This window comes from Falco rusticolus, chromosome 3, assembly GCF_015220075.1.
Source record: "Falco rusticolus isolate bFalRus1 chromosome 3, bFalRus1.pri, whole genome shotgun sequence".
NCBI classification, from domain to species: Eukaryota; Metazoa; Chordata; class Aves; order Falconiformes; family Falconidae; genus Falco; species Falco rusticolus.
Window position 1 is genome coordinate 4,414,907 of NC_051189.1, and position 19,945 is coordinate 4,434,851.

A 19,945-nucleotide genomic window follows, 5' to 3' on the forward strand; every position below is an offset into this window, starting at 1 on the left:
CCTATTTAAATCTGCCTCTCCTCGCACATTTTCACATCATTCATTTCTTCTGAACAGAACAGTCAAAAAGTTTGTTACCCTTAAAACACCACTGAAATTCTGAAACAGAAAAATAGCGCAGAAGCTTATGGGAGCATCTTCTGCTTTTTTCCCACAATATAATTCAGAGGTAAGATCAAATTTACCTTCAAACTGCTAACTGAAGACAACACTGACCCCAGAATTAACACCCCCCACTTCCTTTCAAATTCTGTAATAATTCAAAACTATGCAACTCACCTATCGTGCTCTTTATCCACCAGATGATACCTGGCTCTGAAGGCAACCAGGTGCGCGTAATATGCTGGTGCAGGGATGGAAACAGAACGAGTACAACGTACGTATGTATGACACAGCTGATAGGTAAGAATCTGCAGTTCATCTGAAGAGAAACGATTGTCATCCCAGAGGACATGGTAATGAGAAGGTCTGCTTGTTCCCTGAAGGCAGATCACACAGGACATCAGCATTTCAAAAATACATCTTGAAATTTCCCACCCCCCCCTGCAAATGAATTGCAGTATAACCAGCCACTGCCTCAAAACCCACGTGTGAACAATTCTACATACTTCAGCAAATTATTCCTTTAAAAAAGGCAAACGCCCTCCTGTCTCGCTCCCCATATAAGTAATCTGTTTTCACTTTTGGTTAGCTTACATTTTCTAGAATTTCATCCCTGTTACTGAAATTAAATTATCTTCTTGAAATGCACTTTCATCTTGTGAAACTTAAGATCTGACAAAAAGCCATCACATAAAGTAACTTTAGGTAAAACATTAAGAGCTAACAGCAATCTAACTCATGCCCCTGTTGAGTATGCTTTTTTCGAGGACTATTACATTTTGACTTTCAGTACTGTTGTTTAATAGCTTCTATTCCTGACTTGGAAGAAGAAATCAAAGGAACTGCGAAACCACAACGGGGCTATCTAAATGTGATCCGTTGCTTCCTAGGAACTGGATGCACATTTCTAGAGAACTCGATGCAAGAGGCAGCTGTATAAAATAGTCCAACCACCTCGCTACTATTCAAAGTGGTACACAGACAGGAGGGAAGCACAATAAATTAAATGCACAGGGTGTGCTTCCTAACTGTTTATTATTTCTTTTAGATTTTAACGATGACAGAAGAGCACTGTCGATGGCATGAAAAGCTGAAATACAGAGATGGAAGTTGTACCATTTGTCTCCTGTGCAAAGAACGCAACAGGAAATATCAACAGCCAGCGTTACCTTTGCGAGTTACCATCCCACACAAAATTCTGTACCTGAATACCAGCGTGACTGCAGAGGTAAAAGTCAAACTCTGATGGATGGGTGATTTTTGTGTCCACTGTGGTACCAGCAGGAATGTTTCCGCTTTTTCCAACCTGTGTGAAAAGAAAATGCAAATATAGCAAGGCACACCAAGTATTTTCTTCTCAGCTGTATAGTAAGGAAAAAACAAAAGGGAAAAAAATCTGTAAAAAGCAGAAAGTCGAAAAAGAGTGAGCAAAACTGAACTTTCGTTCAACTGAAAATCTGGAGTGTCTCTACTACAGAAGGGGGAAATAAAAAGAAAAGATGAGCTGCGAAATCTTCTTAGAAGTTACCTACAAAGACTTGCTAATTAACATAAAAGAATTTCCTCTTAACTAATTTGTCAAATTCTTTTCATCTTCCCATTCCAGGACAGGTTATTCCTCTGCACTTCTTGGTTATACAACTATGGATTGTCCTCTTTCAGGTAAGACAGGCCTCTTCTTCCCTCAAAAACACTTTCCCTCAAAGCAGAACTTAAAAATACTCTTTAAGACAATTTGACAGCTATAATCATAGCATCTCATCAATAAAAGAACCACCTGCGTGTCAGCATTAAAAGTTATCAATTACTGTCCTGAAGCCTTGCGGGCTTCAAGTGCTCATGCAGAGAAGCCTGACAGAAGGAAAAAGAACGTGAAACCCCATCTGTGAGCAGAGGTTTGCCATTGTGAACGCTTAATTTACAGCAATGACTCCATCCTAGCAGACTTGGGGAGTCTCCTCTCATGCAGAAAGGTGGAATCAAGTATTTCTACATGTACTTCACATAGATACAATAGTGACTATGAAACACTTCTAAAAATCTGAGATGTTCAGTACTACAAACACACGCTACAAATGTTGTGACACTTGATATGCCCAAACTGAACTCCACGTGCCTAAGACATTAGACACCCAAGATCCCTTAGAAGTAGCATTAATGGAAAAGAAAGTATTCTCAAAGTTTAGGGTTCACCTTACCCAACAATTTCAGTGTCTACACCTCAGCTAGTAACCCAAGAGTCACTCTGTAGTCAATGGCAACCGAACCAGTGAATTTACTAGTTCTAGAATCAGATGGAACATGCCTTTAAAGTGTGTTGGGAATGCTAAACAGATCACCATTTACAACAAAGAGTGCCAGAGGTAACTTCCAGACACTGACATTATAAGCCCTATACTACTCAGATGAGCCTCAACCCTCGAGGATCTTGAGACAGTAAAGAAAAAAAAATGAAAAGAAAGCTGAAAGCATTGATGAACTTAAAAACGGATGGGCACACTTGTTGAACGGCACATCCTGCCGATGTTTCATAAAAGCTTCTTACCCATTTATTATATGGGACAGAAAATGAAGGTTTACCTTTCCAGGTAGAAAGATCTCACCCGCTATGTTATGTAGTTCTACAAACAAGTCTCTTGCTGCTTAAATAAGCAGTAATAGGTAACCTGGCTGCCTGCTAGATACTGGCCGGTCACATACCCGTTCATTTTTATCAGTACAGAAGAGTCTGGTGTGATGCCTTTTCTGCACAACTATAAATGTAATTCCAGGCTGGTAATCCTTTTCTAGTTTAATGCATGCTTCTCTGATAGCCAACAATTCATGATGGAGAACCTGAATCATAAACATAAAAGATACATGATAAATATGAAAGATAGCTATCTTACTAATAACTCTTATTTATCTACGAATTACTCTTATTTATCATGTTACTTCTTGCATTGTCACTCAGAGTAATGAGATGTCAAAGCATGCAGGATCAAACCTTAATTTCTTCACTTAATGAGAACAAATTAGATCACCAGTTTTCTGAGCCAGGCGAGAGCTGGTTCCATATTTGTTCAGCTCCAAGCATGAGGCTTGGACTAATAAGCTGTATGTCAAAATCTTTTTAACTGCCAAATACAAATGAACATTTAATAAGGTTGAATATAAACCAGCCTAATTATTTTTCAGGCTAGTACAAGGGATAAAATCCAGAATTGCTCAACTGCATGCTCCTTCCCAGCTCTGTGAAGTTTCACGCAGGACTACAGGCATCCATAAAAAGAAGAGAAAGGGAAGTGCAATAAAACAAAAAGCAATGGATTTGGGATTTGGGTTAATTATGAATTCAAAGTTTAGTGAAAAACAGTGATAAATGCAAAAAAGAAATTCGTACAAAGATAATATTATTAATTCAAGTTTACTAAGTGACATTATTCCCTGCCCCTTGGATTTTGAGAAGCTGACTAAATTCTGTTATCTTTTAATTTACGTATAAGATACTGGAAAGGAAAGCATATGTAAATATCTTTAAAATATATAGGAAACTATTTCATGAAATATGATACTTGTAAGTAAACAAAATAAATACACAAAGTATTTGCTGAATTTTATCGGAATGAATTAGAAGTGACAGCGTGAAAATACTGCATTTATTAATCCTGGTTAAAAAGTAAGAAAAATTAGCTTACGCTTAGTTTTTCTTTACTGTCCAAGTTCAGTTTACAGTTAGGGGTTACAGTTTGACTAATACACCTTTAACAGGTCACAGATGTTTAACATAGCTCGAGTGCTAAACCTATACTTTATCATTTATAATTTGCAAAGGGAAGTATTTAAAGTGGAAAAGTATTAAAATAAAGCTGAAACACTTTCCCTGCTCTGCTTGGTTAGAATCCAACAAATTTATTAAGGCTGTACTTCTTTTTGTAACTCCAACTACATAACACTACATTACTACCAGAAAACCACTTTATCAAAATATTTCACAAAAGAAAAATTAACCTGTTGAAATTGCCCCTCAGAAACACCATCTCTGTAGAAGATAATACGAGTTGGTTTAAATCTAGTTGATTTGTAGAACTGAATAAGCAACTCCCTGACCATGGCGGCCAAATCTTGGATGATTTCTTGGCGGTGCTGCTGGACCCGAACAGTGGCACAGTATCGATTAGGATGAGCATCCATGCTTCCTACAACCTGTTGAAAAAATGCTCAGTATCAAACCAAACTGAGAAACACTTTATTAAAGATATTTCATGAAGATAACTGCACTACCTTTTTAACAGTACCTTGTAAACTAAGCGGTTGACCTAGCAAAGATGTAGTCAAAATCATAATATGCTTAGAAAGAGCTTTCAGTTTAGTCTGCGTGTGGTAACATATCCTGTTGAAACGGGAAGCTTATTTAATCTAGAAGACTAATTTCCTATTTGCAACCTACATACAGTTAAAAAACCCCCAAATATGCTTCCAGAGCATGGACGTGAAACCATCGATTTAGTTTGGACTGCAGCAATTTGAACTCCTGAAGACAGAGTCCCCCTTCTGGGACAATGTGGATGAATCTCTAAAACTCAGATGGTGAGGCACCACAGAATATCCACACCAAACAGACACCGCTCGCCAAGGGAAGGGATTTTGTATTTATGAAATATTCATATATTGTAAAAAATTACTATTCATATATTGAAAAAAAAATAAAAATTTGTTAAAGTAGTGCGGGACTCAAAAAAACAAACAATCAAAAAGATTCCAAATTCCCTATGTCAGCATCACAGCTAAGCACATCTCCACATGCTTTTCCCTGGCCATATACGTGTAACTTCTTAAAACAGTTACTTGTTCATTTAACACCACAGGCTAAGATGCTGCACATACTGCACCGAAGATCTTCATTATTAAATAAGCCAGAGCAAACATTACAGGCGCTTGACATAATCAAAGGCCGTTCCTGTATTTAAGGAGCACATTTTCAAGCGATTACTGCACATTTTGTGTTATCAGGAAGCCTGAATTCCCCAAAACCACAACTGAGCCAGCTTAGTTCCCCATCAGTAATGGATAAATTCTTAACATTTTAACTGCTGAAAAAGCAGATTTAAACATGCACCACCTTATTACAGGTTGCTGTTAAATATCAGCTAATGGAAAAGCTCCTCTGTGTATTAGCAGTTCAGGTATTTTACAAGCCAATACACACTTTTAAGTAATTAGTATCAGAGCAAGCTCTCCAAAGTTTCATGAGATACTTGCAAAAAAATCTTTTATACTACTATGATTAGGCAATCTGAAAAAAATGAACCGCAAAAGAAGTGAAAGTAATAAAATGCATTACAGCTGAGCAGCAGGAGAGAGCAGGGGTTAAAGATCATTCCACAATTTACTCACTGCGGCAATAGAAGGCTTTTTCCATCTCCAGCTGGTGATGGGTTACATCTGCTCCAAGGAATATGACAGGCTGTTGAAATACTGGCGGCTGATAAGAGAAATCAAATTTGTAAAAGCAGCAAAACTTATGCTTAATAAAGCACACTAACTCAAGCAAATAGCACTCTATACTCTTCAAGGGAATTAGTCAACTATTTGCACTTGATCAGAGTTGGTCACTTGTATTGTGACAGTAATTAGAAGTCCAGATAACCATTTAGTGTGAGAATCCTCAATATATTTTTAAAGCATGGCTAGTTGTTGTTTAACATTAAAAATGAGGAAAAAATTTCCTTTGTAACTTGGAGAATTGCAGCCTTTATTAATTAGACCACAGAAAGGAGTAGAAGTTGATTCCTTAGCATCAAATAACATTGATGATAAAATTAAGTAACGGTGCACATATACAGATGCTATGGTTTTGTTTCATTCCCACCCCTTCAACCAACAGAAGATATTCAAAAAGATTTCTATTTAACTGCTTAAAACCTGCACTTTTCCAGAATGTCTAGGTGTTGTGTGTAGTTGTGCCATTTTCCTCCTCCCTCTACTGAACTCCATGTTCATGAATGCATAGTTTAATGGTATAATGAGCAGAATTCAACTTTCTGGCCACATTATTTGTCAACACGTGCCATTTAACATTTAACAGAGTACTTATGTTTAGGAATACATAAAGCATGGAACTATTTATATGGGGTGCGCGTGTGTGTGTTTCTGTTTTGTTTCCACAGCAGTATCTCTTAACTCCTTTTTGAAAAACTAAAACAAACCAACCCGCTGTGCCTTTGAAACACATGCTCTGCAATATGATGATTTTTAATTGCTTTAATAGGATCTCCAACAAGCACATTACCCAGGCTGAGTATATTTAGTTCAATAAACAAAATTTAACAAGATACACAAAATATATATGCTTTCTGATAATGTGTTCTTTTTTTTCCCCTCCCTAAGTACTTGTTGTTGGATTACTTTTCAGCAGCTGCCTTCCGACTAGCCTAAATATGCCAAAGTGAAAACGTGCTTATCTGTGCAAAACAGAATGTTGACTTCTTTGAAACAGGCTCCCAAGAACGATGTAGAAAGTTGTTCCCTGAGCTCCCTCTATAACTTGAAATACAATGATTGTAAAAATGCCATCTTTTTACTAACATAGAAACCTAGCTGTTCATTTTGACTAAAGAAACTTGATATATATATTTATGCTAGCCTTCTCTATTCTGCACTGGTAAGTCAGAACAAGCTGTATCTTGTTCATTCTTCCATTAGAATTTCTTATTGCTTATTTTTTCAATAAAACTGATTAGAAGTTTCAATTGAAGAACATTTGTTTTGAGATGACACACAAACCAAATGTAGTCTTTAACAGCATGGTCCCTCCTTTTTAACAAATAAGCAAGACATTTCTTTCACTCCCACTCAACTATATGCAGAACTTCAGTGACATGTCAGATACAGAATTAAATAGCATCAAAGCAACTTCACAGAACATAGTCACAGTATGACTAAAACTTATCAATGTAATCCAAATAAGAAATTGCAAGATAAACTGGACCTGGAAACCAATCAGTACTTTTCTGCTCCCAGCTTTTGGATTTTTAAATGTCTATGTAAATTAAGACATACAACAAAATGAAGGATCTTGACCACAAGGAAAAGGCACTACTATTCAAGACTGTCTAAATTTGTTTCTGAAAACTCAAGGCAAATAAAATACTATAAATTTTTCATTCAAATGAAAGTTGCTATCTTCAATGGTCAGATTTCAAAATGGAACAAGGGCTCTTCTCCAGTCTTTGTAACCTAACTTTTGCAGGACAACTTATTAGAAGCCGAACAACAGGTTCGTCAGAAGAGTCACTTAAAACTATGGTGCTACGACTACAGATAAAAGCACACAGTTATCTTAATATGACGCACGTTCTCTTTACAATACAATACCCTCTTCATCTCTGAAAGACAGCTTACCTTCCCTGTGGCAGTAAAATATTATTTACACCTCCTAATTTGACATTTATTTTTAAGCAAAGGTTAGACAGAGTTTGCGGTGTTGTTCTTTGAACGTTTTTCATCTGAACACACTGCGTAGCCATTCCCAGCACAGTGTCACCAACACGCTTCACCTCCGCTGCAAAACAGAGAAAAAAACCCCAAAATATTTGCATATTGCAAATCAAACAACATAGGAGACATTAATTCAGTGACAATTAATTACATCTAGAGTTTTAAGAAACAAGAAAAAACCTAATCCCCAGACTCAACCCCAGCCTTCAGTAAACCTCCTCCCACTTCCATACTGCTTCGTCTGCCAACAGCGCAGTGACTGGGTCCTAAATATAACTAAAGGCACTGTTGCTTCTTTTAACCAAGAATACTTTTTTTTTTTTTTGTGAAATTACACTAATTTTATAATGACAGTGTAATTTATAATGACATAATCAGCATGGAAGAACCTTTGGCTAATAAAGTAGGTAACATGAAAAGCATTAGGATGATGAGCACTTCTTTCATTATTGAACACTGAACTAGTACTGCAAACTTAATAGTAATGTGCTGAGTAATATTCAGCCAACCACTTTTATCAGTTCATCAGTGCAAGTTCACCACTTGCATAAGTGGCTAGTTTAGCAAAGGACAGCCCATAAAAACTCCAGAAGAAACTCAGCAAGAACTGTACTATTCAAAAGGTTAGAACAAATCTTATTGGTACCAACAAAATCGAGACTTAAAGGCTTTAGGAGAGCTATACTCTTACACTCAGGAAAAGAAGAAATTTAGGCTCCAAGGCAGGCTCAGAGAACAGCGCACACACACACCCACCCCCCCTTCTCCTTTGGCAACAAGAAAGGGAAAGAGGCTTTTTGAGGAGAAGGGTGAGAAGACAAGACAAGATGTGGTAAAGGAAGTGCAAGACTATGGAAGAGCACAGGGAGAAAATTAAGAGATGATTAGAGGGGGCAGAAAGAACTATAATTAAAGATCATGACAAGGAAAGCAGATGAGAGTGGTTCCACATCCTCTCAGCGGTTAAGTAAAGAGTCTCTTTTAATGCCAAGCAGCAGAAGTGAAAATGTCATTTTGCACTGAATTTCTATTGAACAACTTAAGAGATGAGCCACTTTCTTTGCAAGGCTGAATTCAAGGGGATTTTATTAAGGTTCCTTTTTAAATCTCTTTTTATCTTACATGAGATAATCTTGAGAAAAGAAAGGTAGGAAATTACTTTCTGCTTTATTAAATTGGTAAGGGTGGGGAATGGGATGGGATAAAACAAATCTGCAGCTGTTTGGTAGATCTGAGCCATTAGAGAAGAGCCAGTCCATGAAGCTATGGGAGAAAAATAGCGGATGGTACTGCAACTAGGCAAGGGAAGTGAATAAAGGGGAAAGGCAGGATAAGAAAATGAGCAGTCTTGCCTATAGGAAGGGCTAATTAAAACTAAAATGCATGGTTTATCTGAAACATTTAAAAGCTATGTTTATGTGCTATGTAAAATGCCCTAAATGTCAATCTCTTTCAAAAAAACAGTTTAACTTGCTGAGTTTTCACCTTCCATGCATCTGTCTCCTCACAACCCCAGACTCAAACTGAAAGAATAGGCAAAAAAATCAATTGGTGGAAATCTCCTTCACTAAACTTTCTTTGCCAAAGGTGATGACGTAAGCAACGATGTTCTAAAAGCTGCACAGTTCTTGAGGGCATTACTTCTTCAAATCACTTGGTATGCTTCACAAACAAGTTATAGTAATTATATTTTAATCCACTGCGTAACAATTTCATCAAAGCCACAAAGGCCCTGGTTTAGCTTTCTCACTCACAAACTGCATCTCAAATGCAACTAACAGCAAGAATGTGGCAAAGCAAATGAAAAGCACAGACAAAAATAATTAAAAGAATTAAGGTCTTAATATAAAACATCATGCAGCACAAGAACAAGAATAAAATTAATTTACAGCCCATTCCCTAAATGGAATTTATATAGTTAAACCAGAAAGAAACTTCTCTCATTCAGCTACTTCACAAAAAAATACATGAAGTTGTGACTGAAACACACGCTCATGATTTGCACTTACTGACCATAGACTGGTGTTTTTCCTGGCAAAATTACTACAACGAGCTGCAGCCCAGTGTAAGTGTTCTTGAGATGTCTGAACATGGGCTCCACACTGTCGGCTCCCTGCGCGTATTTACAGAAGCACGGCTGCCCCTGGATTGGCATTCCTGCATCTCTGGAAATCTTCCTCAGTTGCTCTGTAAAGGACCTAAGGGACATAAATAAATAGATTAGTTTCTTAGGTAGCAAACCCCATCTTGCTTGTTCTTATTTTTAATGGAACAATTCTGTTAAGCCTGTAGAGTTGCGCTGTCCAAAAACCTGGGAATTTACCCCACGCACATCTTTAATTGACTATGCCTATGTAGTCACTGAAGGAAAGACAGGGGAGGAAATACACAGCATAAGTAACACCATTAATAAAAGCTTAATTTCCAAAGCAAATTCCACCTTATTTGATCTTTCTACTGCACATACAGTATAAGCTACTTTTTGAAAAAAAAAAACAAACCACAATGATGATATTTTGGATAGCCTGCTCTTCTATAGTACAAACTTCCGTCTGGTACTTACCACTACAGAAATGGCTGGAGTTCCTTCTTTTTCTTGGTAAGAAAAACATCCACCAGAAGTTACCAAGAATTGTGTCTCCATGAACTGATCAAATGTCAACAATAATGCACAAGAAAACCTTGCTAGATCTCAGAGAAAAGGTCTATTCTGGAGGTGAACACAAACCTTCATAAGGATGATGTAAATAAGTCACCCTTTGATGGAACCAGTCAGAAACCTGATTTTGTCAAGAGGCTTTTACCAGTGAAGACTGCCCCCGGCCCCGTGCTTGCAGCTGTGTTGCAGCCTGCCTCCTTCTCTGGGCTCTAGTTGACACGGTAGCGCTTGGCCATCTTTCCTTTTGCAGGGACACCAAAAGGACAGCGTGCCTGCTACAAGCAAGACAATCAGAAGTACTCCAGTGTAGATGCCTAGGGCTCTCTAGAGTATAACCAGCCTGGAAAGCATCTTCAATGTCATGGCTTCTCCAGGTCAGATGCCTGCAGTCAGTGGTGCCCGAGTAGTCTGTAAGTCCCATCCCCACAAAACAAAGACAAGATGAGCAAGTAGTGAGGTGTCACAACGCAGACCAAACAGAGTACTTGGCGCCAAAGGACTAGCATCCATGCTCTATGTTTCTGGGATTTCTCATCAGAGTGGCTTGTCTGCTGCCGTGGGCTGAGCATCCTTTAGTGGCCGAAGCACATCCTCGAGCCCAATTTTGTCAAAAAAAAAAAAAAAAAAAAAAAAAAAAAAATCCATACTGTACACTCAGACTGCTCCTTGATGCAGAACATGGTAAGGCAATTGGTGACTATAAGGAGAATGACATCAAATACACACTCCTCATCCAAACTAAAACACTAGTGCAGACATACCTAGAAATGTCCTTTGGCTCTTGGCTTAATGACCGCCACAGTAAACATGACCCCTGGCAGCAACGCCTAAGTGACATAAATGCTGATAAAGAGCCCCTTTTATTATTTTGGAGTGGATGCCCCCATAGGTGTCTAAAAAGTTGCTCGTCTTAACCACAGGGTGAGAGATGATACAGTCTTACCCACTTGAGAGGGTGTGAAGATTTAGTTTCTTCCAAACCCATTGTTAACTTTAATGAATCATAACAGTCTATGAGCTTCAGCCCCGCAGCATGTGGCTTCTTGCAGAAATAGGTACATTAAGCGTCTTCCCTGGCAAAACAGGCACTCACCACTAAGCAGAAAGAGTCAGCGGCAGAATATGCAAGTCTAAAACAGCACAGTTTTTGAGCCTTTAGAAGTCCATCTGCAAGTATGGTGTCCAAGAGGAAAGGTTCTCTCCCTGTTCCTGAGAGGTAAACCAGGATGGTTTTGAAGACTTTCAGGGATTTTGAAGGTGTTTACTCTGACAGATCTACAGCAGCAGAGTTCCAACTTGCTCAACAAGATGTAACAAGAGGCAACAAGATGCAGCTGGATGCAGTCATATTCCTAGTATGAAGGAATGTCCTTTCACAGTGAGGACAAACTCCATCTAAACCAACAAATAATTTTATTTTGGCTTATTATGTTGAAGACTTCTGTCTCTCTCTCAAAACTAACTTCTATGCAGCATCTCCACTAGAAGCAACAGCGTGGAAGGGAGAATTCTCTGGCAGTTTAGTTCCTGTTACGTACCTGGAGAGAACAAGTCCCTAGCCTTACACAATAGGAAGAAAAGTAAAAGGTAAGATTCCCACTGTTTACTCACCACTTGTTAGGGGAAAATTCCCAAGATATTTGGCAAATCATCTAAAGGAACACTGTTATGGCAATAGTATTGTTATGAACAATCACTGTCTTCCGTTCACCTTACAAAGAGCCGTTGAGTCACCTGCTAGTCACCTCTAAGAGCTGCAGCACTTGCCCATGCATGAAGAGAAAGCAACTGCTTGCAAAAAAAGGAATCAGACAATCCATCTACGGAGTCACGCACTTTCCCTGATCTAAGAATAGCAGATGTCACTTCTAACAATAATCTTTCAACAATCATGTTCCATCCAAAGACAGAGAAACCAGATTTGACTTGGAATATTTGAATGAATCTTTCAACAAAACTAGTCCTACTCATCTTGTAAATACAGCAACTTGCACGTAAGAGTAACCTTGTTAGTAGACAGAAGTTGGATTCCTTTTCAAAATTTTCCTTTTAAATAGGTTCTGCATGAATAAATCTATTCCATATAACCAGGAAAAGAACTTAAGACAACATACATGTTAGCTTTCACTCCTGACAAATACTTAATGATAAATACTCATTATGACATCATTTCAGTCATCTTAAACTTTGTCCTAAGACCTCACTGGTCAGAAACCTGCCATATAACACAAATTGCTTTTGGTAAGTCTGACTTAGAGGATTTCATGATGCTGGCACTGAAATCGTATCGGCATCATTCAAAACACAAAGACTCAGAACTCCAAAAGCACTGTCAAAGTTGTACTATCATATGTTAAACAACTTAAAATATAATTTCACTTATTTAGAATATATATTTTTGTTGTCATACTAATATTCATAAATAATAAAATCACCATCTGATGAAACACACTTACTTAAGATGAACTTCAGTGCATTGGCGCTGGGGAGCAAAACATGCAATCGCCCAAACCTTTATTTCAATTCCAGTATGAAATTGTTTATTCCTCATGTCCCAGACTCCTTGAACTGGTGTAGCGATTGCTTTGTTCTGGAAGCGTAAGGGGGGAAAAAAAAAAAAAATGCTAAAGCAAAAATTGATTCATACTAACAAAAGTCAGTTATGCTTCTACTTCTCTCCAACTAGCAGGATATTTATATTTTTAGGCCTTTTTCTCCACTGTTACATCATCTAACTTACCTTATAAAGAGCATTCTATCACTGTAGCAAGACAGTTTGCTTGCCAGGTGAAAATAAGGCTCATAAAAATAAAGCTCATATTGTTAATTTTCATTGTTGATGGTTTCCTTTGGTTATATAAATCAGCAGCAGATAGAAATTACATATGGGTAGTAAGTCAGGTTCACACTTGGTATGTAAAGTTAACGAGAACATACATTTCTACAGTGACTTTACAACCACTTAGTGAACTTTGCAAGAGCAATTTAAGTATTATCAATATTTTAGACATCACTAAGTAAAGGCAAGTAGTGGTTCAATGTCACTCACACAACTCTAGAAAGAAGTGAACAAGCTGACAAAAGATGATCAGGCATTCAACTATGACCTGTGCAACACTTTTTCTCCCATTAAGCAGACTCTACTGTGATGGATTATCTAGAGGACAAGGGATATAATAAGATGACTAAAGTAATCCTGGTGATATTCATTACCTTAGTAAGTATTAGTATCCCATAGGTGTTTTAGACAAGTTACCATGGTGTCCACCTTCCCATTTAGCAGCAAAAGCTAAAATTAATGGGAATTTTTCAGGACGGACACACAGCTCTGATAAGTCATTTTGCAAAGAGTTATGTCTGCTGAATGCAGTACCCCCCTGCTTGGACTTCCCATCATTGATCTGCCATTAAACTCTTGCTCCCCCTGCTCCCCCGGTGCCAGAACAGCTCATGGGAGCACCGTCCCTAATCAGGATCAGGCAAAGACAACTGGGTTATCTTAACCTTTCCATCAAGAAAGGTTTGAGCTAATCTGCCCAATTGTGTGTGAAGAGCTTTAGACAGAAGATGCAAGATCTTCTTCTCCCATTGCAGGTTTATGGAGGTAACAGAACTCTCTTCAGCTGGCAATACATGATCTAGAAGGGATTCATCATAAGACTCCATAAATTAAGCTATCCCAGCTATCAAAGCTTTCACCTTGCATAAAACCAAGACACATTATATAATTGATAGAAAATCCTGTTTCTCAAGCTTTTTTTGAAAGATATTACAGTAGGACGATTATGTCAGAAAGGCCATCTGAAAAGCCCTTGTAAAGAAAGAAACTGTGAATAAATACTCCCACAGGAAGAGATGGCTCTAGAGAAGTATATGTTGATAGATTTAATATCTTAAAATAGTCCTAAACATAGATGCTCCACCCAGAAGACTCAAAACCAACCAGAAATTCAGAAGATTTCAGTTAATGGAAGAAAATATAAACAGCAATAATTAAAGTTGTTTCTGTTCATCTCTATACACACTGATCTGAACCACTATTTGCAGGTTTCTTCTTGCAACACACAGTAAAAGAGTGCATGAAAGAAAGACACGTTTCTCTGAAGTTTACATAAACATATTTTTAACTTAGCTTTACTTTCAGAAATAAAGCAGCAATTGAGTGAGATGCAAAACGGACCATACATTTAAGGACTTTCAAACCTTAAAAATAAGTTCTAAACATTACACCTACAATGACTTCATCCCATTACATCCAACATGATCTAAAACAATTATATTACAGAAATTATCACAGCTGGTAATAGAAGCTATCACAGATTGTACAGTATCTGTTCAACATACCCTGCCTCCGTAGAGGATTGAAGGAGGCTGTAGGACTCTACCGGTCACATCTGTCATTTCGTCTTTGACCATTATTCCAAATTCACGAACATAAGGGTCAGTATTAAAACTCGCACTCCGCATCTGAAATTGAAAGGAATGATGATATTTCTTGCAGAAAAAGAAGTTATTTTTATGAGATCAAAACTTTTTGAGATCACCTGTATTTGGGCACATGCCCCTTATATATGGGTGAAGCCACACATGCACTGCCTCTACTAATTCTACTGGGATACATGGATGCCTCAGAATTTGAAACAAAGCACCAAAAAACCCACTTGAAAACCTTTTGTGAGAAAGTACTTCTAATTAATGGAGAAAGGCTTATAAAAACAAGCTCATAACCTGTGCGTAGTGCAAAAAGCATTCAGTATCTGCTAATGGTAAGAAAACCAAAGTCCATTACTACACTTGACTCATGTTTGACGGAACACTCACCAATTTGCTTATCTCTTCTTGACGGTCAGGTGCTGATCTGGCAGTTGCTCGAATCATAGTGGAAGTTTGATTGTCAGTGAGTTTCTTTATGCATCTTTGTCCTGCCACTATGTTGCACACCTAAAATAATTCCACACGAAGGGAGTCAAAAAACCACAACGCAACTGTTTTTTTTTGGCTGCTGGGTGTTTTGTTTTTTTTTCTTGCTGTACTATAGTATTTCTAAAGTCAGAAACTAAAAAGTTTGCCAACATTTGTGGTTTTTTACCTCTACCTCCTTCCCCCATTCCCAGAATACAGTATTATCTAAAAGTTTACTTGCCTCAAGAGGAAGGTATGTGTGTTTCTGCTCCTGTCCAACTTGTAAACATGGAAGGTGAGGATAGCGTAGAACTAATTTGTGCCTGTCCTTAAAATACTGAGCTACAGTGCATTCAACTGTTTGTCCATTCTCCTGCTGAAGCGGGAATCTATTGGAAATCAAACATGAAAACAAGCCTTTACTTTATGTAAAATACTTTCCCACACTTGCTCAATACATTCTTGGCACAAGTTAAGCTTATTGAGATTACACCTACCTTGCTGAAATGATGCAAGTGTACTTCTATAATTAAGATTCCATCATTGCCACTACCGTCTGTCTTCTAACAGTACAACAGAAGACTATTTCTCTAACATTCTTCATACCTGAAGCTATAAATTAATTTCCTAAGACTGGGTGCCTTGGAGACAGACTAGCGTCTCCTGTTTATTTGGGATGTTCCTAGTATTACATTTTATGATATTCCACACACAAAAAAAGGCAAGCCTGCTACGGGAGTCACAAAACCAATTCTTGCTTCAGAAATGCATTTCTCTCTTTCCGTACATTACAAATATATTTTGGAATATGCACACACATCTGCATATACATCAAAGCAGCACAAACACTATCCTTTCATTAAAATAATGCACCACTGAAAAAACATAACACAAAGCCCAAACATATAATTACCAGATTTAAGTACTGATCAGTTATCTCCTTGTGAAAAGCTGGTATGTTTTGTTCCTTATGCTACTTCCTTAAAAATGAGAATAAATACCTCCACATTCAGGTTACTTGTACATCTCTGGTTAGTGATAAAAATAAACATTTATTCCAGAGGAAGAATAGATCGGTAATAATCAAGATTACAAAGTTGATCCCAATTGGCACTGCTTTTCTACTCAACTGTTCTAGGAAACATTATGCTACCAATAGGGCACCCTGTTCTTCCAATGTTGAAGAAATCCATAAATAAATAAAAAAAACCCAAAACACAAAACAAAAAAGACCAACACACCACCGAAGATTTAAAATAAAGCAATTGGTTCAAATGCCATGATGTTGATTAGAGAATAGAAATAGACCAAAAACAACAGCAAAACTGTGAAAATTACTTGAGGTGCATTTTAAATGTACTGACCAAAGAAAGTATTGTTTTTCAAGACAACTTTTCCTGTGTCAGTAAGGTAGGCAAGATACTTTTCCAGCCTGAGCTTAGACATAAGCTTAAAAAGAAGCAAAATACTTTACGTTTGGTGACTTGCTGGTCGTCTGGTGACATTGCACACTCTGTACTTCCTTTTCATTTGTCCACAGTGTGTTATCTCCACCTTTAGACCTACAAATTGGAAAATATGTATCACCATTTCTTCAAAATCAAGGTGTTAGCCCCTTAAATTGCTGCACAAGACCACTTAAACTGTACGGTAAAGCTATTTGCTATTTAGCACATTCTCTGAGCACTGAAGGGTATATCCCAGACAGAACTCAAAAAACCCGATCTGTAGTCTTAAAATTCAAACCCCCTGAGCTTCAGCCAAAGCTCAACAACAAATTCAAGAGAAATGGCAAACCCCAAAGCCCCAAGAGTTTGCAGATGAAGCTGAATGCATTTTGTGAATTCCAATTCTAGACGTCTAAGGAAGTCCAGGATGGTGAAAGGACAAAAAGGGCACACAACTGCCTTATACTTTATGTCTAAACATACAACGTCTGTGAGACCTCCAACTACTGCAACCAACTCTGAACTAAGGAATTGGGGTGGGGAAAAAACCCATAACATTCTCTAGGAGCTCACGGGAAATGAAGCCACAGAGCTTCATTCTTTGTGAAGGCAAAGATCTGCTGCAAACTCCCCTGACGGAAAAGCCAAGCCCACCTGAAAGCCAGCAACTTCCACAAGAAGAAATTATCCACCTGAAATCAGCACAGCACAGCTACCTGTAAAGAAGCGTTTCTAACTGACCACTACCCACAAATATAAGCTTGAATGCAGCATTTTCCTGCTTTTAGTATGTTCAGACAGAAACAGATGTATGTGGACTATTAGAGACAGAAGCTGAATGTGCAGGGATAGGAAAGAGGGGGCTGTAGATAGGAAAACTTCTATATCTGCACATGTATATAAACTCAGGCTGCTGCTGAGTAACAGTGCATATTTCCCCTATCTGCCAAAGGCACTTATAACTTGCCAAACATAGTAAGCTTTGCACATAATTTCTTAGGGTTCTGAGTGTCATCTATTATGAAACCATCAATAAAGTTTTCCTGAGTATCTCTGAAATCTGTATCACAGTACATTTACCTTTTAATAAGATAAATTTTTACCTCAATGCCTCAATTTACAGCTAGCTTTGCTGCAAATTTGAGATGAGTACTTTATCTGAGGAACAAAAATCCTCATGGAGAAAATTACAATAGCAGCCAGCAATTCAGTGCCTCATTATTTTTTCAAAACAATTACAACCAGTACAAACTCAGGATTTATTTATACTTCTCTTGCTAACTACTTCTTGGGCAAAGATGATTTTGTGGAAACAAGGAAGCTACATGATATATTTATGGAGTTTTTCTTTTTTAACGTGCTTTCTTCCTATCAAGCATATCATGAAGGAAGAACCTTGATTTTCCAGAAACCTGCAGTGAACAAAACCAGTAAGATCCATTCCTCCTATTCTGATTCAATTATTACATATTAGAATAACTGTAATTTAATTCCAGGAAAGTATATGTATGGAATATACTTAAGTATGCAAAAAACCACTGCTCAAGTATTAGTAAAATCTGGAATATGAAAACCTTGACATCAGTAACAGGAAAAATTTAAGATCAGATAATGTTAAAAAACCATGAAATCCCAGTTGTTGTGAACATTTTGAAATCATCAGATTAGTAACTGAAGTATTTCTGTCATGGAATGGGATTGGCACTACCAATACGCTTCAAAAGTGAAAAATAGGAATTTTTTGTATTTCTAACTTAATTTGTATTTAATTTAGAGATGGGGGTACTTCGAGAAGAGTAAAGCACTAGAGTAAGTATAACTTCTAAATACAATAAAGCAATATTCATGTGGGAAGATAAACTGGTTTTAAGGAGACTGACATAATAGGGGATGCTGCTCTACATGCTGAAAAGATCTCAGCAGTAGCTCTGCGATGAGATGCTCTCAGATGCCACCACAGAGCAGTAATAAGAACCTACACTTAAACAAGAAGCTTGCACAAGTCACAAGCCAATAATTAATCTCGCTAGAATAAATTATCATGCATCTGCTAGAAAGTTTTAGTTCAGCCCACCACTTGGGAGTAAAACGTATCATCTTCATGGTTTCACTGAAGAACTTTCATTAAGGGCAAAGCTAATTAAACCACTCTGTATTTGCCACAGGCAAAATTCATGCACATATATAGTTACTACAGATTCTTGAATATGTAGTAATTATGTGCATACCTGAGCCCTAAATGTGGCTGGTTCAATAAATAAACAAATATGCTCACTTCACTTTTTGTACTAGCAATTCATCAAATCTGAACCCACATACTTACGTGAACTGACCCAACTTTGCTTCTATTCACAAAGTGACTCACTCAAGCTACAGAGATTAACTGATGTCGTAAGAGAAAAAGTAGACTTAAACATAACACTGACTTCTGAACGTCTTGAAATACAAGTAATAAAATGACTCTTGCTTCTCAGTTTTGCTCAGAAAGTGTACATGCCTTGTTCACTATGATGATCTGTCTCCTAATAAGGCAACCACTACAGAAAACATTCTGAATATGTAATGGTAACACATCAGACAGAATAAAGCAGTTTTATGTAATTTAATTATTACCTTTTATTTCTTTGGTAAACTTTACCCTTTGGGAATCTGTCAGAGGTTTTTGTTGTTCTTCAATACTTTTGAAGTCCAAAACTTCACATACAAACTCGATAACTGGCTGTGCTTTGTAAAATGCAGTTGCAGATACTGTAGACAAAAACGTTAAATGCTGTAAGACAACAAGACTGAGGAAATTTTTAAGAAACGCTAAAGGAATAATTTTTTGCCTTTCCATTGAAACAGAAAGAAGGAACAGGGAAATATTTTTATAGGACCTACCATCAATATTTAACATCATTTTCCATAATGAAGGTCTGACTGATTGATGGAAGCCAAACCAAACTTCTCTGCCACCACCCAATGGATTTGAGCACCCTTCTGATGCTGTAAAAAAAGATCGCCCCACAGGAGTATATCTGCAATAAATAAATTCAGATCATAAAACTAAAGCCAAAAAACAATTGCAGTAAAGCCATAACTATTGCAAATTCCTACAAAAGCACAGAAACGTCAGTGTTTCAAATGGCCAATAATCTGAAATTCCTGTCACGGCTCAAGTTATGCCTCTCAAATTCCAGCTAGTTACAGTAAGAAATCTGCTACTCCTCATGTTTACATTTATTTTCAATATATTCCTTAATATACCTACTAATTAAAACAAAAACACATTAATAACATTTTCTGTACTCTATTAAAAATTCAGTTATGCTTCAGTAAGAAAATAAACAACTCTGCTATTGAGCAATGTAATAAT

The 19,945-nt window shown here is 37.4% G+C and overlaps 1 protein-coding gene across 1 annotated transcript in view; it reads right to left on the reverse strand.

Annotated features, from left to right (window-relative positions):
• Window positions 1-19,945, reverse strand: part of AGO2 (argonaute RISC catalytic component 2) — a 64,926-nt gene that overhangs the window by 13,380 nt on the left and 31,601 nt on the right. Inside the window, 15 exon segments of the mRNA XM_037379047.1 lie at window positions 280-479; window positions 1,307-1,408; window positions 2,803-2,937; window positions 4,093-4,287; window positions 5,479-5,515; window positions 5,517-5,566; window positions 7,479-7,645; window positions 9,595-9,779; window positions 12,697-12,830; window positions 14,585-14,707; window positions 15,062-15,181; window positions 15,384-15,531; window positions 16,617-16,704; window positions 19,204-19,338; window positions 19,471-19,607. Of these exon segments, the coding sequence (XP_037234944.1) occupies window positions 280-479; window positions 1,307-1,408; window positions 2,803-2,937; window positions 4,093-4,287; window positions 5,479-5,515; window positions 5,517-5,566; window positions 7,479-7,645; window positions 9,595-9,779; window positions 12,697-12,830; window positions 14,585-14,707; window positions 15,062-15,181; window positions 15,384-15,531; window positions 16,617-16,704; window positions 19,204-19,338; window positions 19,471-19,607 (1,956 nt within the window).